This window comes from Channa argus, chromosome 2 (assembly GCF_033026475.1).
Source record: "Channa argus isolate prfri chromosome 2, Channa argus male v1.0, whole genome shotgun sequence".
Lineage (NCBI taxonomy): Eukaryota > Metazoa > Chordata > Actinopteri > Anabantiformes > Channidae > Channa > Channa argus.
Window position 1 is genome coordinate 15,394,091 of NC_090198.1, and position 27,878 is coordinate 15,421,968.

At 39.4% G+C, this 27,878-nt stretch overlaps 1 protein-coding gene across 20 annotated transcripts in view; it reads right to left on the reverse strand.

Annotated features, from left to right (window-relative positions):
• myo9aa (myosin IXAa) overlaps window positions 1-27,055 on the reverse strand; it is an 82,345-nt gene extending 55,290 nt beyond the window's left edge. For all 20 annotated transcript variants that reach the window (XR_010913710.1, XR_010913708.1, XM_067495786.1 and 17 more), the window contains exons 1-2: window positions 26,753-27,055; window positions 8,271-9,242 (exon numbers count right to left, since the gene is read on the reverse strand). Coding sequence is in view for 18 of the 20 variants with exons in the window: in XM_067495786.1 (XP_067351887.1) it covers window positions 8,271-9,155 (885 nt within the window). In the remaining 2 variants the exon portion in view is untranslated. The remainder of the gene's footprint in view (window positions 1-8,270; window positions 9,243-26,752) is intronic.
• Window positions 27,056-27,878: the final 823 nt, after the last annotated feature.

Below are 27,878 nucleotides of genomic sequence, written 5' to 3' on the forward strand. Positions count from 1 at the left end.
ACCCACTCATGTTTTTTTATCTTATACAAAAAAAAAATTAATTAAAAAAATCTCTCTTTAACCACAAACAACCTGCTGTCTTCTGAAATAACAAGCCTACGGTGGTGGTACATGAGGCCTTCATTGTTTGGTTTGTGGAACAATCACAGTTTAGGCACAAAAACGTCTTCGTTATGTTTGGGTTGAAATACGCACTTCAGTATTTGATGAAATTCATAATCACGTATACAATAATAAACACACAGTTAAGATGATTGAACCATTGTGGTTAAAACAATTATGATGGTCTGTTTTATAATGTCTTCATTAGTCTTATTACCTGTCCAAAACCCTAAAAATTTCAGTTTAAAGTTGCATAAGACAAACCAAAAGGTTCAAGCTCTTTGAAGAAGATTTGCTTAAAAACTATTTCAATAATAAATTAGATATTAAAATGATTGTAATTGACAAATGGAGTATACACCTTACTGTTTTAGCTCTATATGACTGTATGTAACTAGAGAGGATACCTGAATATTTCAGGTATGATTGATGGTATTAATAACACAGATGCACCCCACACTACTCAAAAGATACTTTTACATTGAACACAACAAAGCAGTTTCTGTCCATCTCATTTGGCCACGTGGCACACTAATACAGGTGTAGTCAGGGCATGCAGCTGTTTGAGTCTGACAGCACATGCTGGCTGTAGTGTGTGTGTGTGTGTGTGTGTGTGTGTGTGTGTGTGTGTGTGTGTGTGTGTGTGTGTGTGTGTGTGTGTGTGTGTGTGTGAGTGAGTGAGTGAGAGAGATGCTGACAAGGCACCTGCAATCTCTGGCATAAGTTAACTGCCTGTGAGGGGACATCTGTTGCTGAAGACCAACTACTTGACTCAGAAATTGTGATGACAGAGACATGCCACAGCAGGCCCCAGATCCTGTGACAAATTTAGCTTTTTTAAAGTTAAGGAAATGCTACTAAATTACACATTAAACAAGACTTAGCTACACACAACAAAATCCTGGAATGGAGCACAAAAGATCAAAAAAGGAAATAAAGTTCAATTAAAGTTGACATTACCTAAATACTTCCTTCATATTGACCTACGACACTAGCGATTCTCAATCCTGGTCCTCAGGGACCCCTGCTCTACTCGGACCAGGATTTAGAAGCCCTTTGCTACACAAAATAAACTACACTAAGCTAACAAGTCAAACAAATCACTCTAACCCCTTTGAGACTGATGTGGCTCTACCCAATCTCACAGTAACCTCTGACCGCAAGCTGTTACAGTCAGGGTGAGAAGCTGAACCAACAGTGCCCTCCGCTTGATAGGGTTTTCTGTAAAGCTGGGTTGACCAAGCAGGAACAGTATGTACTCCTCTTCCTTGGCCCGTGGAAGGAGTCCTCATGTATACAGTTTCAGAGTTAAATAGGAGCTTGGCACCAGGGCCGAGAGATAAACAAAGAGTGAAAAGCCACAGCTGGAGCAGTTGCCATTTTTCATCCCTCAGCTGAGCAAAATGCCATTAGTTCTTACATTGGTATTTGATCGTCTGCAGTTGTTGCTGGTGAGTTCTCATATAATACATTTGGAACAAATGTCCAACACTTTAAGAATATAGGTGAATGCTTTATTTAAACAGAAGTGTTAAAGTTGCAATAATGTATTCCAATTGTAAAACAAACCTCAGGGTTTGTCAATATGGAAGTATGTGAAAACTAGGGCTACAATGACTAGTTAAGGAACCAAAGGAAGTCTCCACTGCCACTATTTTGATAATCAGTTTGTCACTGATTTTCTCATTTTCCAAACACGAATGAAAAACATAGGATGGTTTCCAGTGACTATGTAAAGTCTTGCTCATTTCAGATGCTGAACTTTGTGACTGCTTCAGAGGAATCGCAGGTTTCTTGGTATTTTCTTGGTCACTAAGTTTTTAAAAAAATGGCTTTTCAAGGCAGATCTGGCCATGTTCTACATACTTCCTTTTTTTTTTTTTTTTTTTTTAAATGGTAGATCTATTACATATTTTCCTAATATACTTAATATATAGATATTTAGTGATCCATTCCCTAACATCTGTTTTTCACTAACTTAACTTTTTCAAAGAGTTGACCAGGCCAGGATAGAGATTTATAAAGATAAATGCTTATGTTAAATGTTTATGCTTTAAACCCATTGACTGCACTTAACTGCGTGACTTCTTACACTAACTGGCTGCATCGGTGATCATTTAGGTGAGTACCTTTAAAGGGTGTTAATCTTTATGCAATTATGGTAAAAAAATAATTTAAATAACAACAGGTGACAGGGGGCATCTGTAGCTCAGTTGGCAGTCATCCACAAACCACAGGGTCAGTGGTTCGATCCCCGGTCCCGTCTATATGTCCAAGTGTCTCTGAACAAGACACTGAACCCCAAACAGCCCATTCCCATCCCCAGCTGTACAGTGTAGGTCAAAGCCCGGTAAAAAATTGGGGAGGGTTGTGTCAGGCGTAAAAACTGTGCCAAAACAGATAATGATCCGCTGTGGCGACCTTGAACTCACAGGATAAGCCGAAAGGACAAAAAAATAAATAAAAAATATCTCAACTGGTGAAAATTTCCAAGAGGGGTAGTATTTTACTATACCCACTGGACATGTTTATGAGTCTGATTGATGGTTGTTACAGCTGTACGCAGTTTAGAAAGGAAATGATGACTAACTGATCATACCGATAACTCATTCAACAAACAAAGTTCAGGTAATCTAAAGTCTTTATTATTTTATACTCTCAAACACAATCACAGGCAGCAGAATTATTAAGCACGTGTGCATGATCTCAGTGGAACAAAACAACTTTCTTAAACTAGGTTTTTGAAAAGGTTTCTGCTATCAACTTTCAACAGGAACACTGATATGATCTAACAATATGAATATGAACAACAACAATATGAACTTCCACAAACTACACCACTTAAAAAGGAAAAAAGTTATGTTAATTTTTCCTGAGAATTTTCTTTCACTGAGAACTTCAAATCATGAAGTAAGGTCTCAACAAGGTTCTGTGGAGATCCACATCCAGAGCTTACTGCAAAACCTTTAGTAATGAACAAGACGATAACATGAGAGACTTTTAAAGGGAGTTTCTTTAACTGTGTTTAATAACAGTACTACTCAGAAAAACAGTGAAGGTTTTTTCAGTTAATAAAACTGACATAACTTAAATTCTGAAGTTACTGAGTGCTTCAACCACTGGTGCCTATGGCAGAACAGCGTTAGCTCGATCATTTGGAACAACCCTCAGCAAACATTTCTAAACATACGGCCCAATATCACATAATCCTCATACCAACAAGTTAAGCTCTTTTCTTCATGCCTAAACTGCTTGTGTAACTCTCTGCATAATAACTTCCCAATAGACACCAGTGCACTATAGATAACCTGGCATTCAAAACTTGCACCTTGCATGTTAGCTAACCAGGGAATGCAGCATATAGGCTGGCCTATTGTACACATCAACACTGTCTAGTCTTACACTTTCTACCCTAGTTTACCCTTACCCTTAATAAATACACACAGCTTAACTGTGTAACTGTACACTCAGCTGAGGGACACTGCACACGAAGAGTATTCAATCATTCCGTGTCACTCTCATTTTGTCTTTCCTTCCACTGCAGCCTGAGGAAACCAACACTTTCAGGGGCAAAGTAAATCTCACTTGACCCCACCCAGTCAAGGGAGATCGCATAGTACACACTAATCCTACCCAGTATTAGTGGGCGCTCTAGGGAGATGTAAATGGGCAAGTGTGTGTGCATTTCTGTGTAAGTGTATTGAAGTAGCAGTGGAGGAGCTGGTGAGAAGTGAAACTGCTGAACTGAGCTGACTCACACTGAGGGTTTCTGTTGGATGGTAACACAACAGGAGCTCCAGTGCTCACTGGGCCAAAAAAGGTCTACAGGTACATTCACAAATTATGCATATGTGAAGGAAAAGACACCCACTAGTAGGTAGGACTAAGTATTCCCATGCATTACAAATTAAGAACGAACAACAGGACACAATCACAAATAAGTACATGTGTGAAAATTATTGTTTTGTCTATGAAAAACAACTGTATCTAAAAATAAACAACAAACTGCTGTATGTCGGAATAATCTGACAAATCTCTCTTTATACTTATCTTGGAAAAAAAGTAAAGTAACCACAAGTAACGTAACTGGTTAAGAGAAAATTTTCATTAACAGATGGTAAGCAAATATTTTTTAGTCATGGTTGCAGCAAGACTCTGCCAATTATGGAGTTTTTTTATCTCATGGTTCATGTATGTAATATTTATTCACTGTGTCGGTTTCCTTTTTTCTTTGTCATGTTTTGCTTTTGGAATACTTTTCTGCCTCTGAAATGACTAAGAACTTGGTGAAGGAGAATCAAAAATAGCTGCAGGCCTTGCAATGACAGTGGAGGCAAATGACCTTCCTGAAAGCTAAATAGCTTATGTTATGGTATGTCTATATTCATATCACCATAAAATACTGACCAGGTCTCATCACTAAGATCATTCATGCCTCTGTGCATGACTGTAAATGTATGTGTGTTTGTATGCACACACACACACACACACACACACACACACACACACACTAAGTGGGTTTATGCATGTCATTTGATGGCAGCAGCAACAGTGCCTACAGAAGACAGCTGAGCTCATATTAAGTTGTTATGTCTATCACATTTTTTTCACCACTGTTGACAATATGATGAAACTAAAACCAATTACTTGTACTAGTGTCAAAACTGACCTCAATTTAAGAACTTTGTTCGGTTCTGTAAAAACATTCATGTTACTGCAAATAAATGAGTCTGGACTACAAAGTATCCTATAAAAATTTTTATACATTATATGCCAGTTTTTCATTATGTTTTTTATGCAGTTGCAAAATGCAACAAAAAATATTAAAGATGGACTGGTTCTGCTAGCGTTTCAAAAAGGAATACTTGCTTTTCTAAGCCTTCTACAATTATATATTGAACATTTGTGGGTTTTTGTATGGAACTAAACAAAAAATTTGAAGATGTCACCTTGGACAAATGTTAGGTTGCCACCTGAAAACATAATATCTCAAGATGTTGACATCTAGATTCAAAGCCTGGGTGGTAGCTAAATACTAGATGATCACTAGCTATTCCAAAAAAACTACACAGGGATAAGTACACCAAGGATCCTTCTCTAACCTTTCCAGGATACATTTATCAGTCTTTAGACCACAGCTTAATTGTGACATATCAACATAGAACTAAGAGATAAAAAGGAAATGTATTATGTAGTACTGTGTGAACTCAGCATTTGTCTCACAGCTGTTGGATGAAAGAGTGTTTTCTGGACTAGCCTATCATTACTAATGAGCAATGTTGGGCAAATGGAGAGCAAGCAAAGAGACACACAACAAAATGGGCCTAAGTTTCACTTGCCAGTTTAAGCTATAGCTCTCTGTCATCCACTGCTATGAAGCCAAGTCAGTCTTCCAAACTAGTACGCACGACTCTGCAAGTTTACTCCTAACCCACCAAGAGCTACTGCAGTGCATGGCATACAGATGTTAAGGAGAAAAGTTGATCATGTTCTGCTTTCAGTTTACTGCGTTTGAAAGAATGAGTAAAAACTGGCAGTTTCATATGGAGACAAAGACAGATTACCCAAACTATTTCAAACTGTAAATTCCAGTGTCCAAGTATAGAGTCACAGGAATTTCAGTTCAATATCAGTCAAATCTGGAACAAAAAGGTGAACAATGTCAGGAATGACAGACAGCAGATAAGCACCAAACTCACATTAGCTGAAAAATGTGTCATATTTTGCATACGTTTGTGTTCATCTCCATGTTACAGGGTTACCTGAAGCCAAAAGGTGTTAAAATCTGTCTTTCCTTTTCAAAGTCCCATCGCAAAATCAAAGCATCTCCAAGCGCCTTAATTCTAAATAAAAATTAGGTTGAACGAAAATGCTCTAACAACATGCATTGATGAAATACGTTTTCTTCACCTTCGAGCTAAGTTTAATTAACTGAAGCAATGGAGTGACAGCACTTGTCAAGATCTTAACACAAGGTGCAGCTGTTGGCAGGATTCCAAAAACAGAAGAACCTCTTATAAGTGATATCCTACATCTCCATATATGCTTTAGGGCCCATGCCTTACAGTCTGAATAATGTCCTCTTTGCTATAGCTTTGTTTACGTAAGGGTGACGGCTCAACACTAGCTTGGCCTTTGATATCAGACAATTCTGAATGATTGGAAATCTCCTCATGTTTTAAAAAAAGTTATATATATTATTTACAATATGTTTTTGCATTATCACATTGTACCTTGGCAAAATCCTGCAGTCTATCATCTTTAAAGTGTGACTAGCTTCAGTTTTTCTGTGCCAAATATATATTTTTTATTTTAAATATATTGTTGTCATAGTTCATCTTGCTGAATTTGAATATTTTTTTTCTCTGTTCAAACTTGTATTTGTCCTCAACCAACTCTGACTCTAGCGACATCACATGAAGCTATTTACCAGACTTGGTGCACCTCCCTGTGGAGCCGCAAAACACATTAATACTACTGTTTTCACACACGAAGAAGACCTGTACAAAGACTATATTTAGTGAATACTCATTTTAGGCACCTGACACATATCCTGAACAGTGCTCTTTTAAATTTTTACTTTTCAAATAAAGGGTCATAACTAAATAGGTTTTTTGTGTTACCTTGCAATGAAATTTAACACACTATTGAAAAAAAAAAGGAATAAACCAAGAAATCTTTAGAATGTGCGATGCTTATGTATGAATGAAGAACTTCAAAAGGACACGAAGATGAAGTATGCCTGTGAGGTAATGTTTGGCTGCCATTCCTCCACTCCCATGTCTCTCTCTCTAGTAGCACAGCAGCTCCAGTCCTGGCATCAATCACCAGGCAGCAGATACACAATCTTACTGTGCAAACAATTAAAGGCTGCTCCTCTGCACTCAAAACTACTCACTCGTGTTGCTGTGTTGTGGATTAACCCGGTACACTTACACATTAACCCTGGAGACACACCAATGAATGGCATTCCTGAGAACTATGTTTGCTAAACCGAGGGCATTGAAACGCGGTGTAAGAGCTACTTGTTGAGCTAGTTACCTTTGAACTTGTTACTAAGATGCCATTTTCAATTGACATTGATGCTACAATTAGTGGAAGAATTAGCCTTTAGATTGTGATAAACAATCTAAACCCATACCATGCACAATTTTGTTGGTAGAAAACATACTTCTATAGTCATGGCTGTTACTACTACGGATTCAGAAATACCACACGAATTATGCATTTCACTGAGTACCATGTTGTTCTGCGAGGTAAATCAAGTGTGAACTGTTGACTGGCAGCATTGTACATACAGTGAAAGAGTATTATGTAACCTTTAGGTATTCAGTTGATGTTGAAGACAAATAAGAACATTGTGCTATTGTGAACTTGTCTTAGACTCTTGACTTATGTGCATTTCAGTAAAAAGTCCCTGAAGAAGAAAAAGAATATGACTGGAATGTCTTGAGTGAAGTGAAAACAACCAGTTTCCTTCACAACCTTTGGCTGGGCCTCCACAATGTCTACCTTGATACAATCTTTCCACTATGCAGAAAAAAAAATGATCATAATCTCAAAAACAAGAAACAAGTACTGCTGAAGGTTGCTTGCAGATAGTGAGCTCTTCAGCGCATTACACATACCCCACACAGTTAAAAGCAGTACCCACAAATCTATATGGGGGCAGACACAATTCTGAGCCAACCATGGAGACAGTTGTGATCAGCGTTTTGTAGCCACGTATGTAACACTCACAGAACATCATGCAGAGTATTGCAGCAGGAAAGAATTCATACAGTCAAACTGTAGAAACTATTAACAAAAAGAAATTACACTTAACATATCAATTATAACTATCCACTTCTAGCTTTATCATGCCAGATCAAGTATTTAAGGACTAAAAGGATTAAAGTTGCACACCTCACAACTCAAAAGACCTGCCTGTCACCGTCTTATAGTTACATGAGATAAATTTTTTCGCCATCAAGCTTTGAGTCACATCTCCTCTTTGGGGAGTCAAGACAGAGGATAGCTCCCAAGTCTCACAGCATTCAAGCCTCAACTTATCGTTTTTGTAACTTAGGTCTGGTTCAAGGCAAAGTCTTCTTTTCTTAATGCGGAACACATTCATAAAACACATTCACATTTTTACTAAAACCCAAAATACCAGTGTTTTTGCTTACCTCTAGTACTGGTCCTGCTCCCACGATGATCTGCTCCACTCCACTGGCAAAGCCCTTCTGGCTGAGAGCAGTCAGATGATGAATGAGAAAGTTTGTGCTTTGCGTCTTCCCAGAGCCGCTCTCACCAGATATAACAATGCACTGGTTCCTCTCTCTCTGCAGCATGGCATGGTAAGCCACATCGGCCACAGCATAAATATGTGGCTCTACATTTCCCAGCGTATGATTATCATATAACTTCACATACTTGGGGTTGTAGATGGGCAGAAACTTGAAGGGGTTAATGACAATCAGGATGCTTCCAACATAAGTGTAGATCTTTTCCTGGAGAAAACGTGAGCGCAGGTTGTCCAGCAGCGAGCGCTCGTTGAGTTCCACAAGGCGGCACAGATCTGCAACATCGCCCTGACATTCAGGCTGTGGCAGCAGTCCACGTTCAACCATGCGCCTGCGCTCTTCTGTGACCTGCAGCCACATCTGGAGGCTCCCGCCATAGTGAATCGAACCATCCAAGTTCTTTTGCCTTAAGAGGAAGCGGTAATCCTCACCGCCAGACAGTGGCCGGTGCTGTAGTGCCACACGGGGCCACAGCATCATTCTCTGCACAGGACAGTCGCTGGGGTTCAGGATCCATTCTTCCCCACCAAACTCCTTCACCTCAGCCAGAACATAACACTTGGTCCGGTCAAGCTGCAGGCGTTCAATGACACGTTCGATGGCCTCAGCAGCTGTGGTGGACTTGTGGGCGCTGATTGGGCAGTAGATGGTGCCCTCAGCCAGAGCCCCTGGGTAGATGCGCACGGTAAACTCTGAGTTCTCAAAGCGCTGTCGCCGACCCAGGGTGCCCATACCACCGATGCCACCAACGCCATCTCGAGCACTCATTGTGGAGCAGGAGGTCCCATTAGCAGCAGCCCGGTACTGCACGTCCTTTTCCTGGGCTGGAAGGGCCACTGGTTCAAGACATTACCACTGTTAAAGAGAGGAATGTAAAAAAAAAGATGATCACTTGCCTGTAGACTTCCAATACTCATATGTTTAAAATATAAGTACAAGCTACATACAGCAGAAAATATACAAACCCAACCCAAGACAGAGTAAGTATAGAACATATTTATTATTGATTTTTAATTTATTATAAAGTGTCAACAAGTACAATTTGTTCCTTTTTAGCTCAAGATAATGTTGAAGCTCAAGATAATATTTCCAAATATTACAGTTTAAAAAAACTCCCAGATAAAAAAACAAAGGCATTTCAATTTTGGCCTCTACAATCATGCAAGATTACCAAAAATGTCGAGGATTATAACATAAAGTAATGTTATGTAATCTACAGAGGGTCCAAATTATTTTGCTGGAGTCTGACATGCATACTCATAACGGATAACGGATAACGGGTAGGTCATGGGGATCTACTGGATTACCATTAACACACATGCACACTCTCAAGCACACAGATAAGCTCTCGCCAACACCAAACCAGCAGCTGCCATCCTCTTTATTGAATACACAATCAAGCCATTCACAAGTTCCCGCTTTAATGCACAGCAGAGACACATCATGGGGTGAGTGAGGGCCATGGATACAGAGAGAGGTGTGTTTAATGACTGCTCTATGATTTCTGTGCCATTATTAGTTTTATTAAACCTATTTTTGAACTTTGAATGTAACAGGGATTTTCATTAAATACCAAGCACACAGCACAGACAGCATATTTCTATTGCTCTTTAGAACCTCTAAAAAACAATGATGAACAATATTTTCAGCACAGGAGTTGATGGAGGTGGGCTAGGGTCCCTTACAAATTCCATGTATGCTTTTCTGCTCAATGAAAAGTCTTCAAACAAAACATCTCTTTGTGCTGAGCTGAGTGATTTGACTGTACTCTCATCACCAGAATCTACAACATATTCCACACAGTGTATGAGGCCCTGTATTGTTAATCAGGTAAAATGATTTGACTCCCACTAGAAGCTTGCTGATAAATGCTGATAAATCAGAAGTTGACTTTATGGTGACTCTTGACTTTGTGTTACCCTACTTTCCAACAGCCAATGCATTAGTTGGTTTGCATAACAGTCTTTTGTATTAAAGTCTTGTGTGTTATCAATTGAAAGGTTTTACATTGTTTAGAGTTTATGTTCATATCAGTTACTCTTCAATGTCAATATGCATGGAGAAAAAAATGATAATATACTTCACCCACCTAAAAAAAAAAAAAAAAAAAAAAAAAAAAAAAAAAAAAAAAAAAAAAAGCATAAGCATTATGACAACATCTTTAAAGAAAAAAAAAAGTGAAAACGGAATATGGAACAGAGACACATATAGCTGGCATGCAAAGTGGAGTACAAATGACTCCAGCAGGAAAATGATACAATGCTGTACCCCTGCCTGGTAATTTCCTGTAGCCCCATATCCAACAGTTATGCCATGTGTCTGCTCAGCAACGTTAATATAAATGTGCCACACAAATACATGCATAGGACTTTTGACACACACCCATAAGAGAGACTGAAAAACACACACATTACATTTTACAAGCACGTAGTACTCAATATCCAGAGGGAGGTATTCACTGATTGATGAATGTACCTGTGTTTTCCTGGTTGTGTAACTGTATTAGGTGCGTTCAAGGGTGTGTTTTGAAGACTGAGTTAGGGCCCTGCGCCTAGAACAGATGGTCAGCTTGCTGCTTAAAGGATAGGGAGGGGGGATTTAGGGTTGTGGCAGTGCTGGCCAGAACAGGGCCATGCAGGCTTCCTTTCTGTTAACCAGAATGTGTAGATAATCAACTAATGAGCGTCTTCAGGAAAAAGCCCAGCAAATCATAACATTAACAATTATCATGCTTCTTGGATTTTAGTAAACCTAGAATGGATAAGACCAGATCTCAACCAGTGAGAAATCCTACCGTTTGGGGAATGGGTTTATGTAACTGTAGATATTAGAACAGAGAAATTTTTAAGCCACTTGGTTAAGTGCCTTTCAGACACATTACTGATTAATTAACAGTTTAAAAGAGTGAACTGCTTAGTTTAAAAAGTGTTTTAATGAGCCATTTTAATCATCGCTCATACACAAACAGATAGAAGAATGCAGATGCTTTTTTTTCTACACCAAAACCCAAAGTGGAACTACCTCCTGGAATTTGTTGTGTTGTCCTTGACATTTTTGCAGATAGGTTTGATTTGGCTTGATGAACTACATAAACAATTGTATTCTCCCTTTTCTACACATAGCCAAGATGCCCTTTCACACCCTGGACTGACGGTATCATTCGTGTTGTGCAGCAATAATCTCTTCAAAAGGAGCAAATATACAGCCTCTCTGCAGAGAAAAAAAATGTGTGAAAGCAACAGGGTGGGCAAAGAGGAACAGGAGACATTTGAAGCATGAGGTCATTCCACCTGGGCACTGTCTGTGTCTGCATGGTAACTTGAATGTCTGATGGAGATACAGACTGAGGTCTGTGCCCTGGAAGAAGAGATAAAGCAGATGGCGCACAGCTGGAGAAAACCTGCAGTGGACTATCCTCATCTGTGTTCTGCTCAAATAACTGAATCAGAAACTCATCTGGTTACATCACTTGAATGGTAAAACATTAGGAAACACAATCTGACCTGGGATCTGTGTTAAGACATAGCAATTCGTGACGGACCCAATGCCAGTTAAGGATTTAACAAGCTGGAATTCCCACACTAATAGAAAAGAAGCACATAAACCGTATTGTCAAAACATTTACGTAGAGCCATTTTTAATAAACAACAACTGTAACAATATTTATTATTCTGGTAGTTTTAAAATAAACATTGATACATACTGATATTGAATTAGAAGGAATACTATCTACATATTTTCTCTTTATTGTCAGGGATTCCTGATTGAAGGTTCCCTCTCATAGGAAACCAAGCAGAGTTTCAACCACGTGAGTCAGACTCTTCAATAGCTGCCATTGTTGCAGAGCAGTGAAGGATCAAGTTTGGTCAGCTTTCTATGATGTGAAGTCATCTTGCTGAAAAGCTGTGTATGTGTGTCACTGTCATCAGGGCTAAGCTGGTTGTTATTATGTCGTAGTGACCCTTTAATATAACTTTAGCAACTGGGAATTTGTATGCATTACACTAAGGTGTGCGAGTTGGTACTTGACTGAACTTTCACAGTCAGCCTTCAGATTTTTGTGGGTTAGTTTGTGAATCTGACAGCTCCATCGTGCAATAGTTAGCTGCCTTGCTTATTGGCTAGTCACAGTACTACACTCCCAGCTTCTCACTGTTGTACATTTAGTTTCCATCACTTTTTGAGTTTGCAATAAAATGCTGCTGTAACGCTGTAGCTCATTATATTATACCGTATATAGGGTTAGGGTGACGGCCCATAAACACATCAAACGCAGCATTCTTGGGCTTTTTATTTTTAAGCCTCCAAACACTATTGTAAAGTTAACCAGTCAAACTCAATACAAAGTATGTTATGGTGTTTTTGGTATTGGGTAACAAAATCGCAACTACTTAGGGAGCATATACTGTATGTGGAGCATGATATGTGGCACACACTTGGCACAGGGAACAGCACTGTAGGCATAAACAGATACAGACAAACCATTCTATAAAGAAAAATCAAGTGCTACGACTGGTCAGATACCTGTATACTGAAAGGGTTAAAAAGAGTGTCTTTCCCACTTCTTGATACTGGCTAAAATGCACAATTTCTTGTGTACAAATTGATAATGGAAGCAGTAATTATTTATTTAAGCATATTTAATTTGTCAAGACCCAAAAACCCTGCAATCTAGCACAGGTTTTTTTTTTTTTTTTTAATGTTAACAGTATTTTTACACTTGTCCACATTAGCGTGGACATGATCACTTCTGGCTCGTTTGTTTAACAAGATCTTGGAGAGTGAGAGGATGCCCGAGTAAGAGGAGAAGCGTACTGGTGCTGATTTATAAGAACAAGAGAGATGTGCAGAGCTGTGGCAACTACAGAGGAATAAAGCTGATGTGCCAAACAATGAAGTTGTGGGAAAGAGTTACAGAAAATGTATGATAGGGTGCCGAGAGAAGAGCTGTGGTATTGAATGAGGAAGTCTGGTGTGGCAGAGAAGTATGTTAGAGTGGTGCAGGACATGTATTAGAGCTGTAAGACAGTGGTAAAGTTTGCCGTAGGTGTGACAGAGGAGTTCAAGGTGGAGGTGGGTCTGCATCAAGGATTGGCTCTGAGCCCCTTCTTGTTTGCTCTGGTGATGGATAGGCTGACAGATGTGGTTAGACAGGAATGTCCAGGAACACGTGGAGGAAAAACTAGAAAGGTGGAGGTCTGCTCTGGAAAGCAGAGGAATGAAGGTTAGCTACAGCGAGACAGAATATACGTGTGTGAATCAAAAGGACCCAAGTGGAGGTTACAGGAAACAGAGGTTAAGAAGGTGCAGGACTTTAAGTACTTAGGGTCAACGGTTCAGAGCAATGGAGACTGTGGAAAATAGGTGGAGAGGACTCTGCAAGCAGGATGGAACGGGTGGAGAAAAACGTCAGGTGTGTTGTGTGATAAAAGAATATCAGCGCGAATGAAAGGGGACATGAGCTGACATGAATGAAAAGCTGGAGGTAGCAAATCTTAAGATGTTGAGGTTCTCTTTGGGAGTGACGAGGATGGACAGGATCAGGAATGAGGACATCAGAGGGACAGCTCATGTTAGCAGTTTTGGAAATAAAGTCAGAGAGGCCAGATTGAGGTGGTTTGGACATGTTCAGAGGAGAGACTGTGAATATATCGGTAAAAGGATGCTGAGGTTGGAGGTGCCAGGCAGGAAGTCTAGAGGAAGACAAAAAGAGGAGATTTATGGATGTAGTGAGGTGGACATGAACTTAGTTGCTGTGAGAGAAAAGGATGCAGAGGACAGTGTTAGATGGAGGCAAATGATTCGTTGTGGCGGGGCCTGAAAGAGAACAGCCGAAAGGAAAAGAAGTGTGGACATGGCCACCATTTGCAGAAGGAATAGCCTCAGCTGTAACACAAAAGGAAGGAGGGGTCAGCTGGTCAATGTGGCAGATGACGTGCCATTCGAGCACCAACATGTTTGACAAACAGACATATATCCATAATTACAGGTAACCCTTCCTCGCACCTAGATGTATGAACGTGTAACACAACCCTTGCTCTGCAGTGTCCAACAGGAATAGTTCACCTTCAGCCTGGAGGCAACACGTAACCCACAGAAAGGCCTTCACCTTCTCAAGCCAAGTAAACTGTGTAACACTGTAGCAGTGAAAACAAAAAGCTGCAGAGTCAGCTAGCACACTGACTGATACAAAAATAATCAGTAGTTGTAAGTTACCTAGTTACAGTTTCTTCAACATGAAGATTTATTGTTTATAGGTCTGGTCCAACTATTATTTTGTCATGATATTGGTGACGGCATTCTCAAATTTTTCTGCCATTAAATTAATAAGCAAATCAATTTAGAAAACAGTCAACAAATTAATCAATAATAAAAAATAACTTTCAGTTGCAGCTCCACAGTCAAAATAACCTGAACAGAATACAGGAAAACAAAGCTCAGAGACCACTATCCACCAGTAGCAATTGTCGTACTGGAGTGCATTATAAGAAGAGGTGGTTCTAATGATTTGGCCACCTAATTTGTTTTAAATTGGGTGGCCAAAACATTAGAACCCGGACTGAGCTAAAAAAAAAATACCTGCTGCATGTTGTGCTAGTAATGATAAATAGAGCAATATACAGTGTGTGTGTGTGTGTGTGTGTGTGTGTGTGTGTGTGTGTGTGTGTGTGTGTGTGTGTGTGAGAGAGATATATATAGATATATATAAAATCTGAAAAGCAGAAATTATACGGAAAAAAAATAAAAAACTAAACAAAACAGCTTGTTGCATTTACTGCCCAAGACAAACAGATAAATCCTTGATATCTAGTTCAGCTTGATTTACAACTGATGAAACATTAGAGAAGAATGAGTCTATGGGAACTTTAGGGAGTGGAGGTGAACAATTTCCCTGCTGAATTAACATGTCCATTAAACCTAGTAGGATGACTTGTTTCAGGGCCTGCAGTGAAACATAGTTATATTGTACTAACTCTACTCCTCTTTGTAACTACTAATGACTGAAGGCAGCGGCTGGGGTGTGAAACTTGAGTTCTGAAATATTCAGAGAGCCAACAACAGTGAGAAAAGAAAACAGAAGAGACACAAAGTGAAACAGGGAGAGGATGATGTTGGTTTCATAAAATCTGTGCTATGTGAAAAAGAGTTTACTAAGAACCAACCTGGTTTAAATTACAAGAGGTCCCTATATTGATTCAGTTAAAAAATAAATAAATAAACGTTTTTCACCATTACAGTGACTGTTTGTGTCTGAGCGAACAATTGACTAGCAGTATCACACACAGCAAGATAATGTCTTAGGTTTACTTTAATGCAAATGATCAATGGGTAGTGTCAACTTGCCAAGATATGCAGCGATGTGCCAGCCAAGAAAGGGACAGGAAAGAAGACAACTGCAAGCTAGTAAACAATGCTGTATATTAAAACATGCAAAAAAAAAAAAAAAAAAAAAGCTTTTCAAATTATTTATGAAAAGGACACGTTTGCTAAACCCCACAGCTGAGTTTGGCGAGTAACAGTGACTGTAAAAAATTACTTTGTTGTTGAAAGCTTTAAAACACGTACTTTACATCAGAGCAAACCATTCTGCAGATGTTAGGTTTGAGATCGCCCTTTAAGGTTTTTTTAGTTTTACATTATTGCTGCAGGGAATAGAAGGTTAACTGGAGAGTGTTGTTTGTAAACCAACTCAAGCATGAAGTGAACCACTGATTGATATTCCAACCAGACACAAATGTGTGGAAATCCGTGACTGTCACTGAAGCCAGGAGAAATACGTTCATACTTCTGAAACTGTACCACATAGTTTGAAAAAAAATATGTAAAGCACACAGGATTTTTAACTATGTAGTGATTTAAAAAAATTAAATACATTTTAATAAATTATCAATTAATTACCAACAACCTGTTAATGTTATGTTTTTGACTATGAAAATTGTGTTAACAAGACACTTGAGTGAGTGAGGACTGAACCAAGTTGGAACAAGTCCAAGCTGGAATAACTGTCCATGGCTGAAGCCCTTAAGGCCCATCTGTGCACACGGCAGAGGATAAGTGGTTGGTCATTTTGAATCGAGCGCCAGGGCCTACACCGACTCCCTCCACATTCCACTGGCCGAACACCAACAGGTGACAAAAAAATATGACGCTAGGGGAACCATGTGTGTTTGCTAAATTAAGAGCCTAACTCTGCTCTTAATTTAGCTGTGCACAACCTATTATTGTTACTGCCTGAAGGAGACTGGAGAGACTGGAGCTAATGAGCATCTTCAGGAAAAAGCCCAGCAAATCATAACATTAACAATTATCCTGCTTCTTGGAATTTAGCAAACCTAGAATTGATCAAGCCAAATCTCAACCGGTGAGAAATCCTACCGTTTGCGGAATGGATTTATGTAATGGTAGATGATAGAACAGAGAACTTTTTAAGCCACTTGGTTATGTGCCTTTCAGACACATTAATGATTAATTAACAGTTTAAAAGAGTGAAGTGCTTAGTTTAACAAGTGTTTTAATGAGCTATTTTAATCATCGCTCATACACAAGCAGATAGAAGAATGCAGATGCTTTTTTTCCACACCTAGACCCAAAGTGGAAGTACCTCCTGGGATTTGTCGTGTTGTCCTTGACATTTTTGCAGATAGGTTAGATTTGGCTTGATGAACTACAAATTCAATTGTATTCTCCTCCTGCACACATACAGCCAAGATACCCTTTCACACCCTGGACTGAAGGTATCATCCGTGTTGTGCAGCAATAATCTCTTCAAAGTAGAAAATATACAGCCTCTCTACAGAGAAAAAAATGTGTAAAAGCAGCAGGGTGGGCAAAGAGGAACATGAGACGTTCATGAGACGTTCATGAGCATGAGGTCATTCCAACTGGGCACTGTCTGTGTCTGCATGGTAACTTGAAGGTCTGATGGAGATACAGACTGAGCCATGCAGGAGGGAGGGAGAATGGAGAGGAAGGAAATTAATACAGAGTACAGCAGGAACGACAAGGACAACCTAGTAAAAAGTTCACTGCATACTACTCTGCGCTCTGAAATCTCTTCCTACTGACACCCTGTTTTATGACAGCACTTAAATGTTACATTGAGCTTTTGAAGAAAAAGGATATTATAGCAAATGTGAATCAAAACAGTTTTAGTCAAAGCTTCAATGTAACTTCACATTTAAAAAAATAAATAAATAGTGCAAGCTCGTAAATAACAGGTAGATTTACTTTAATGGGCCTAAATAAATAAGAGAAATGTGAACATGGTCACACACACACACACACACACACACACACACACACACACTTCTAGTATACATTCATGTCTATGGTGACAATTATGTCAAGTTGAGATTCAGTTTTATTTTCTTACGGTTCAGTGTAAAGCTAAAGATTTTATGTTATAATAAAAAGATACTCCTTGCTCTTATGGTGAGCTTGAGAGCAACTACTAAAATTGCAATGATGGACTAGAGCACTAGAAACAGTGCAAGTAAACAGCACCACACCTCTGTTGTTGCCATGGAGAATTCCACTTCCTGTGTCCACTCCCAGGACAATGACAGCAGCCCAACGAGACAGGAAGTGTAGCTCAGAGGGCTTCAACATAACAAAACCATCATGATGATATTATTATTATTACTATTATTATATCACTGTCATAAGTTTCCAAGTTTTTAAGTGAATAATCTCTTGTTTTTCAAGAGTTGACTAAACTTGAAGTCAATTAAGAAATCATGACAAAAGGAGTTTTGGAAAAATCTGGGATTTAAGATTTCCCATGCAACCAACTTTAGAGGGAAACAATGAAGTCAAATTTGAAGCACAGCTGACTGTCGCGCCACGTACAATTCTATATATATTCCACTGCACTGTTTATGTTCACTTCACACCAGCAGGGGGAGGGAGCAGGTGGGTGACTGAACATCAATGGTTCTAAACCCTATTAACAAAAACAATGTGGCCTCAAATGGGTTAAAAAGGGAAGGTTTTTAAGTAAAAATGAACATTAATGATAACTTAAAGATCCAATGGATCACGATCCGATTCATTTTCTACAATGCAACACAACAAGTCATGTGGCATTCTGGACAATCACACATAGCCACATAGTAGGGACTGGTGTAACTCAACAGTGTGCACAATAATTTAAGTGGAAATCAAATTCTTGCAAATAGTTTTAGCAGCTCTAAACCACAAAAAAAAAAAAAGCCAAAAAAACAAACACAAACTCATCCAATTAAAACAGCAGTGTCTGGCTGCTGATCAATTAAAAGCATTCTCTTTTTATTTTTTTTCAGGGCTAGATATAAACAGCTTTTCTTGTTTGTAGGGTAGGAGGTGAGACAGCCAAGTTGGCTGATACTGACACACCCGATTCAAAACCTGTTGCCTGTCTACAACTCTGTGTCTTAACTGCTGGCCTCTTTCCAACAATTCCAATTCTTCTGCTTTCTCTTTAACAAGCCCTTATTCTGGTTTATACACTTATAACTTCTGACTCCTCTTCATGGTGGGCGATGGATTGATGAATACCGTGGTCTAATCTCTAAGTGTTCTTGTTTGTTTCGGTATTAGTCAGAGCCATAAAACTGAATAATGTGAGCCAATGCTTTAATGGTTTACTGTCATCAGACACCAGTGCTGTGGAAGAGCCTTCCTTCTTATGGTCTCATTAAGCTGTAGGTGGAGAAATTGCTAGGACTCATATTGTGTGACTTTTGAGCATTAGGGTAAATATTGAGTCTGAAAAAAGGCCCTCATTGTTGGACTGACCTCACATTTACATTTTATTGTTTTACAGAGTGGAAAAATGTTTTTCCTTTCAGACTCCATTCTAGCTCTGGAAATATCAATATGACGCTGCAGTCTACATTTAGCCGATGAAACGGGAAAAGTACACCACCCACAGCATAAGAGGCCAGCAAATGAAAGACATATCTTCAACAACTGTAGATTTAAAAAGGCATAAAGTATTTAGGTTTAATAATTCTGGAAATGAAAATCCTATCCTACTTTGTATATGTTGATATCCTTTTAAACATGACACAAAGTTTTAAATAAAGCATCATGGATGTTTTTGACAGCAGTAGAAACATTTAAACAGCAGCGATGTTTTGATTGTGAACAACATGTATAAACATAAACACCACTCAGGTACCAGCAGAAACTTTTCATCCGTAAAAAATCCAGCCTATTTCCAATTTTTCTGTCTCAAATATCAATTTCAGTGAGAGACAGAAAAAAAAAACAAAACTGATCAAAACTCATTGGCTGGTTAGGTGTTAACAAGCAGCAGTAACAGAGAGGCGAAACCGTTGAAGAGGAGGAAGAGCAAGAGGAAGACAGAAGGACTAGGAGGTATCAGTGATCTGGATAATGCACACTCCATTTCCCCCTCAGAAAGGGAGTCTGTTGGGCCAAAGGAACCCAGTCAGACACTCATGGCCTGGGTGAAGACAGTGCTGAGGAGCAGCAAGGACATCAGCACATTTCTTCCAAAAACATGTTTAAAAAAAACAACTATCATATACGAACCAGCAGAGAGGATGTCTGTACACAAGTGTAAAACTTAAACACAAATGGGCACGATGTAGCTGTAACATACACAAAGTGGAATGAATAACAGCTATTAGGAGCTTGTCTGCAAACATACCCTCAGAATCAGAGAGGCTGCAGATGCGAAAAGGACTCCTATCATCTTTCATAGCTGAGCGGACATGAGCAGTAATGACTGCTCACACAGTGCCAATAGCCTTCAACCTCACACTGATAAACAGAGATGTCCACTAATGTGTACAAAGAGACCAACCCCATTTTACTATTTTGGCAACCTGATCAAGCATAGAGACAAAAGACATTAAACATAAAGTTTATTTTCAACCTTAAGGTATGTGTGTGAACTACTCATGGCCAATTAGCTTCAGTGTATTTGATCAAATTAGCTGCCAAACATTCTTTTGTGCAGCTCTGCATAATGACACAGAGAGAAGATTTCTTGCTTAGGGGCATTCAAACGCCTACACTGAGAACTATTTCGAATCACAATGAATCATGGAAAACATGAGTGGGCACCGGTGATCAAAGGAACATGTTCTAATGTAATGTATTACATTTTGGCAACACAGAAGCAAACTAATGGTCGTGAATGGAGAGTTTTACTTTATTGATAGTCTGAACTAACAAGAAAGAAGCCTACTTAACTTCTACAACATACTTGGCGTCACGTTTGCAAGGCAGTATGATCAGTTACAGCCTAATATCACCACTAATTAGGCTGTAACAACACTAATATCAAGTTAAGCAACACCACTAGGGAAACCATCGTGATGTAAAACGGTGCAGTATAGTCAGCAGTCAAATCCTGTCAATAAAAGCCTTGAGTTTGAATAGTGTCCTAAATCTTTTAAATCGTTATAAGCATAACATCAAAATCCGTCAGTGGTGATTTATGGTTTCATGGAAACCAAAAGAGATTATTTTTATGAATGTTTCCAGTTAGGATGCATCTTTGCAATGCTGCCTTAAATTAAATGCTTTAATTCCATTTCAGGCAGGTTACTTTCATACATGGTACACACAGACTGAAAGGTAATACAGAGAAACAACTATAATATGAAAATCTCAAATCACTTAGGCCACAGGAGTAATTCACACCTTAACCAGCAGAAAGTAGTGACAAGTCATCACGACCAATTCAGAGTCTGAATGTTAAACATAAATTTAAGCACATCTGTTTAGTGTATTAGGAAAAAACATGACCTGTAATTACAGGGCAGTGTTACACAGACTCTCCACGTCTCTTCTGAGGATGGGGGGCCGACTGCTGTCTTTCTGCCTGCAGCAGACCGCAGGCCTTTTGAAATCTGAGACTGGTGGTGCAGACAGAGCCAGAGAGACAGCAAGAGCTGCAATGCGATGATAACGCTCATCTAGTTAATTCTCAGTTTATGACATGAAACGCAGAATAGCAGCAAACTTTCATGTTTTAGAAGAGAAATATATCAAATTGTGAGTCATTTGCAATTAATTGACTAGTTATTACAAGCAAAAAACTGTTTACAGAAATATTCTCTGAATCAATGACCTGCAGATTTGATACTTTTTCCTTTCTTTTTTTTACCAATCCACACAGAATTAGCATTACAGATTAAATTCCTCTGTCTCACAATAATGTTTCATTCTCTCAGTCAGAACAGTCCAAACCTGCATCTGAATTCTCATTCAGCTCATTCTGGCTCCACGTCTCCATCTCCAAACCTAGGACTTTACAGGTTTTTAATAGGTAACCAAGCAAAATATTTGCTCAACTGAGGCAGCTTCACTCTTTAAGTTGGTACTTTCAGGGAGAGTGTAGGACTCTGAGTTTGAGGGGACAATGGGGTCCCTTTGATTGTCCCCAGGGTGTCTGTGTCCATAATCGTTCAACCAGCTGACAAAGTCACTAGAGGGAAGGTTGGTCCAGTTTGTAATAAGGGTGAATATAGATGGAGCAAAGTGAAAGGACAGTGACATTACAGTGGAGAATGGGGAGAAACAAAAGGTTGAAACACAATTCTGCGATATTAAAAACAATGGTCTGATGATTTGCTTGTAATCATTCCTTTAAAACTATATAAGGCTGAACTTTCGAAACTAAGAATTAGTGCTACTATAAAGGACAGAAATACTGTCCTAAAAATCCAAAGATAATATTATTATGATGATTAGTTTGACTTCTAGAGAGTCAATGTTCATTCTAACAGACCACATCTCAACTCAAAACACTCAAAGTGCAGATCTTTGCTGAACAGTAGCTACCATAATAAACATACATTTCATGCAAATAGTTAAATGCTATTTTTATGCTCACGAGTTCTTTAGAAAAAAAAACTTGGATTTACACCATGGATCAAATCCACTTGTACCTAAGGTTTAACTTTCCAACTATTTGTAACTTTGAAATGATCTGAAAACTAACAGATAAAAATTAATTAGCTAAATCTGAACAGAAAAATATCTACACATGAAAGTAATTTCACAGCAAAAAAAAGAAAAAATTATCTGATGTTAATACAACATTTGGGAGTGTTGTCAGGTCCATCATTATTTAAATGATTTAGCCTCTAAAACAAATATAATGTTATTTGCTTAAAGCTTTTGATTGACTGAACACACATAATCCAGATAAGCAGCAGTAGGTAGGGTAGAGATAGTAGGAACACAGGCCGAGTAGGGATCCCAGAAGGCCTGAGAACACCTGAACTAGAGCACACCTTAATCTCTGCCTCAATTTAAATTTTATTCAATACTACTGGCTTCACGAAAAGAGGTTACACTTCTGCTCATACAGTAACACCAGGTAATGGTCAGACTTAATCTTAAAGTAGCCTATATGATCTGCTCATTTACTTCACTGATATCTACAGCAGAGATTAGATAGGAAAGGCATTCCAGCTATTAGCAAGCATTTGAAATCAACCATATCAGAGTCTGTTTGTTGTCAGTTACCCACAACTATCTCAGCTCTTCCTCCCCTCTCGCCTCTTTCTGACAGTGTACAGACTACTGTAAACTGCCTAAATTCTTCACAGATAAGAGCAGCACTGTGCTGAGACAAATGCTAAACCTTCTCTCTTCCTGTTCACTTGACTAGCCTACATCCCACAAATAAAAGCACAATAAAGCAGACAAAACACTGTATTTTGTCATTCCATATCCACATGACCTACTTAGGAGCAGATGCTGTGGTGTGAATGTTACTCCTCATTGCAGCACTGCTCTACAAACGGACATTATTGTGTAGCATTACACAACAGCACATACCTGGGGATTAACCATAGGCCATGTCCTGTCTGTACCATAAGGCAGCAGGGGGCCAGGCTCTGTCACAACATACACACAGAGACTTGGAAAATCACAACCCTAGTTTTCAGTTCTCTGCTGCCAAAAGTCTGCAGAAATACGATCACTGACCTCTCGAGGTCATTTTACCTGTATTTGTCATCACGCACATGATCATACTTACAGAAATTGGTCTTGTAAGAACACATACACTTTATGCTGTGGTGGTGCCACATTACACTGAACAGTCTTCCTCCACTGCCTAAATGAACCACACATGTTTCAGCCCCTTACACCAAACACACAAGTTATGATGGAGGTGAGCATTCACCTCAGTGATTAACTTCATTATGTAATTACCATCACATCATTGTTCAGAGCTAATTTATAAAAACTACAGAAACACTTTGATAATCAAACTGCTTTATTTATGTAACACTGACCCTTTCTGTGGTTTTAAGGTTGGCTAACTTGCTACTCAACAAAAATGTTGTTAAGCACTTTCCAACCATATCGGTTCTGTCTGTTGACTCTGGTTCCCATTTAAGGGATTAATCAAATAATACAAAATAAGCTAATTTCACATAAACAAACCTGCACACAGCGCACAATGCACACTCTCTCTCCATCTCACTCTGGCTACTGTTAACACCAGTGAGTTAATGAGGGGAAATGCAAAACGCAGGGAAGCCGAGCCTTTGAGGCCAAAGCCTCGCTCATTTAAAGGCCTACTAAAGAAAGAGGATCTTTGTTTGGTGCAACACAAGCAGGTTCCTCTTTAATGACTGAATGTGCATGTCAATCACTTACGCTATACAATCCCATCATGTGGCCACTATACTTTTCAGGGCACGCCGCACATGACTCGCTTTCTCCCCCAAACACAAGCCACGGTTCAGTTCAGCAGGTAACAGCTCTTGATTTGAGGATGGGGTCACTCCCATTTTCACTTTATAGTAGAGTCTGTGGGAACAATGGTCACAGGAGCTCAGAGGGGCTGTGGAATTGCAAAGAATTAGTCAGAGCACAGAGGGTTGTTATTTCTGTTGTAAGCATCTTCCCAAGGCTAAAATCCTACAGAACTTTAACTCTGAAAAACCAGTGGAGTGAAGCCAGAGACGATGCACATACAGGTACATGACACCATTTTACTACTACTTTTTTTAAAACTATATTAATGAAGTTGAAGCCACACCCATTTCTAATTGGGTGACAGCCAGTACATAATGTAAAAATGTATTGTGCTTCTGTGAGAGAACAATGACTGGATCCCTGGTTGCGTAGCTGTTAAAATGAGCTGCTGACACTGATCAAAATAATGCCGCTTTGCATTTACTGCTAAGGTTTTTCAGGACATGTGCACATTCAACAAAATATCTTCAAAAGTAAAGTTTTCTCCCAAGTATTCAAAGTAGAATAGCTATGGCTGATTATCTTAGTAGTAATCCTGGCACGCTTTCATATATTGAAACAACCGATTCTCTATAAAACTGTACAAAGTACGTCCAGCAAAGACTCAAATCCGAGCTTTCAAATCTACTTAACCACAGCTTCAATCTTTCAGCTAGTGTCAGTGAAAAGGCTCAATACAGACACAGCCCAATGTGATACAAACTGAGGCCAGTCTGTTAGAAATAGCAGGCAGAGGGCCTGTGGGGTATCAGATGTCGACAGGGACCAGTTGCTGGAGTCTTAGCCTGGCCTGCCTCTCATGCTGCAGCAGCTGTGTCTTCTCAGACCTCACATTCCTGCAGGACAGGCCCACTTCACTCTCATCACCTGTGCTGATCTGAGGGGAGGATGAGTTCTCAGGAGAACCTCACAGCTACTTCAATTAAAGCCATTTATTTTTACTTTTTGAAGATATTAAAATGACTGGATGAAAAACTCTTGTAATATGAAGATGCTCTTATGGTCACATTAACCCTATCCTAAAGCTTTAAGAAGTATTATCTGTCAAACAAATACCCAAATGAAAGTGAGGAAAAAGATCCTGGTGGTTTATGGAAAAGAACCAAGAACCAAGATCAAGGGCTGTAAAATCTGTCTAAGGTCGACTCTGTCCACTCACAGAATGAGACGTACACTTATGATTCAGCAGCTTCTTCACCCCATTAGACCTTCCCATACACTTATAACCACTTTGCAGTCAGTATTGCCTTCTCTGCATTATTATCAGGACTGTCAGACCTCTACTAAAGCCAGCACCACATAAAGAACATACAAATGCAGTATCTATCATGGCTTGTTTTTCCCTCAATAGAGTATTATTGTAATATCAACCTCCTATTAGAGGGCAAAGCAACCAGTTAACTAATTCTAAATAAACATCTAAAAAACACATGGAAAAGTCCAAACTGGACAGAAAGGTCAGGTAGCCCTGCAGAGAGTCATACTGACAGGTAAATGGATGGGACCCAACGCACACACAATGATCTGATGGGGTGGGCAGGTGGGATGGAAACAATGTCTGATATGCTGGGCTGAAAAAGGGAATGAGTGACAGGCAGAATCAGGTGACAGTGCACAAAAAGGAAACAGAAGCTGGGATACATTTTGATTCTCAAGACATGTTGGTGATGAACAGGGGAACAAACTGAACACACGGGAGGGAGTAGAGGGAACAGGGTGAGACACTTCTACCCAGAATCTGGAGATTGGGTTAGAGTTAGCAAGGGAGCATGCAGCTCTATTTAGAGGCTAAATTTATTTAAAATTGCATTGCTTTGCAATGCCTCTAAAGAAAAAAAAACTCTCTGTTCTAAGTATCCTTTCATATTCTATAAAGCACTGCCCGTGATACACTGGCATCACTGTATATTGAACAGCTTGACACAGTGCGTCCCACAGGAGGAAGCCCAGGTGAAAACAAAACTGACATGTCTAATTTTTCAGTCCATAGATGCAAACTGGGCGACGTTGAATGTCTCAGGCAAAATACAAGAAAACCTGATGACATAAAAGCTAAAACGCTTTATTAGTCCATATTGCAACACTTTAATCCCCATGCGTGCAATGACTGGACTCTAAGGTGACCGTGTAGTTGCTCTGAAATACGTACAAAACACACATGTGGGGGGAATCTACAAAGCCCAGTTGACCGTGTCGTGTGCACTTTAGAGACGGCCCCTAACTTTAGCTTGCCGTCCTCCCTGAAGACTCCCAGCTCGTCCAAACATTTCAAACCACGCTTCAACACCGGTCGGTGAGGTAAAACAAACCCTCACCTGTGCAGCATCGGCCAAACTGCGTTCTGAGGCGAACAACCACCGGTGAGGACTGGATGTCACTCAGAAGTTACTGAGCATTAACCTCTAAGCCAAATGTGTAAAGATTCAGTGTCCAACTGTCCACAGCACAGCAGTAAAGTACAGCCACTTTAAAGTGTGCTGCAAATGAGTGGAGATTAAAAATCACACATTTCTTGCATTGACAAAGTGATTCACGGATTCACTGGCTGCTTCCAGCCCCAGAGCCCTGTTCTTCACGGAGTGGGGGAGCTCACCACACCGCAGGGTCCGACTACTACACATCAGTCTTACCTCCAGAAGTGAACGCTGAAGTAAAGCCGAGTTTTCCGTCTCCTCTCAGGATGGTTTGCAGCACTTGTAGCCACGCAAAACGCCTAAGTCTCTATATAGTTCCTTGCATTTCCACTGAATTAATTCGTTTTCTTCTCTCATCCACCGCTCGCCTCTAAACAACTTAGTCGAAAGTCAAATCAGCGCTGAAAACTTGCGCATTTTTCCATCCAAGCGTGTTTGAATGTCAGTGCGAAGCTCTCCTCGGCAGATCAGGGTCGGTCGCTGAAAACTCCTCTTCGCCTTGTTAATCAGTGCGGTCACTCTCAAGCGCGCAGCCGGGCGCGTTCACGCTGACAATTCAGAGGGAGGACGGAGCACAATGACAGGAAGTGAGCAGCAAATAACACGGGAGCGCTGAGCGAGCATCGCACGTCTGTCTGTCTGTGATGGTTAAACCAAATCTGGGCACTAAATCTTTTTACTACACTACATTTAACTGGCAGATAACTTCTAGATACTTCACCAATGCAAATTATGCATACAAAAAATTGGGATACATTAGTTAAAGTCAAATTTCACTGAAAATAAAACCTAATTGATTAATATGTGATTCTTAATTTGAATCACTTTTATATACGCCAATTAAAATTGGCATAGTTCCAGCTTTACACGTTAAGATCTGCTGCTTTTCCTTTTAATTATGTATTGTCAAGATGATGAAATTAGTCAGTGTTATTAGATATTTTATAAACTAATCAAGCCATAGATTAATCAAGAAAATGAGCAGCAGTTCCATGCATAATGACAATAATCATTATGCACGTAATCTACAACTGTAAAACCTTGCTTGGAAATTAACATTTCTTTGAGTACTTTTACATTTGATACTTGAATAACATTTTCTTGTTTATATCTCTGTAATTTAGTTTAGGTAACATTGTAAATGCAGAACTTTAATGTATGATGTACTTGGTTAGAGTATTCTTAGGGTGTGACATATCTTCTACATAAATGATCTTGGTAGGATACTTCCAACAGTTGTACGGACTGGGTTTTTATTTTTATTTCTTTTTTTTTTTTTTGGTCCTTTCGGCTTACGGACTGTGCCATGTAATAAATGAGACTACTCCCCTTCCAGTAAACG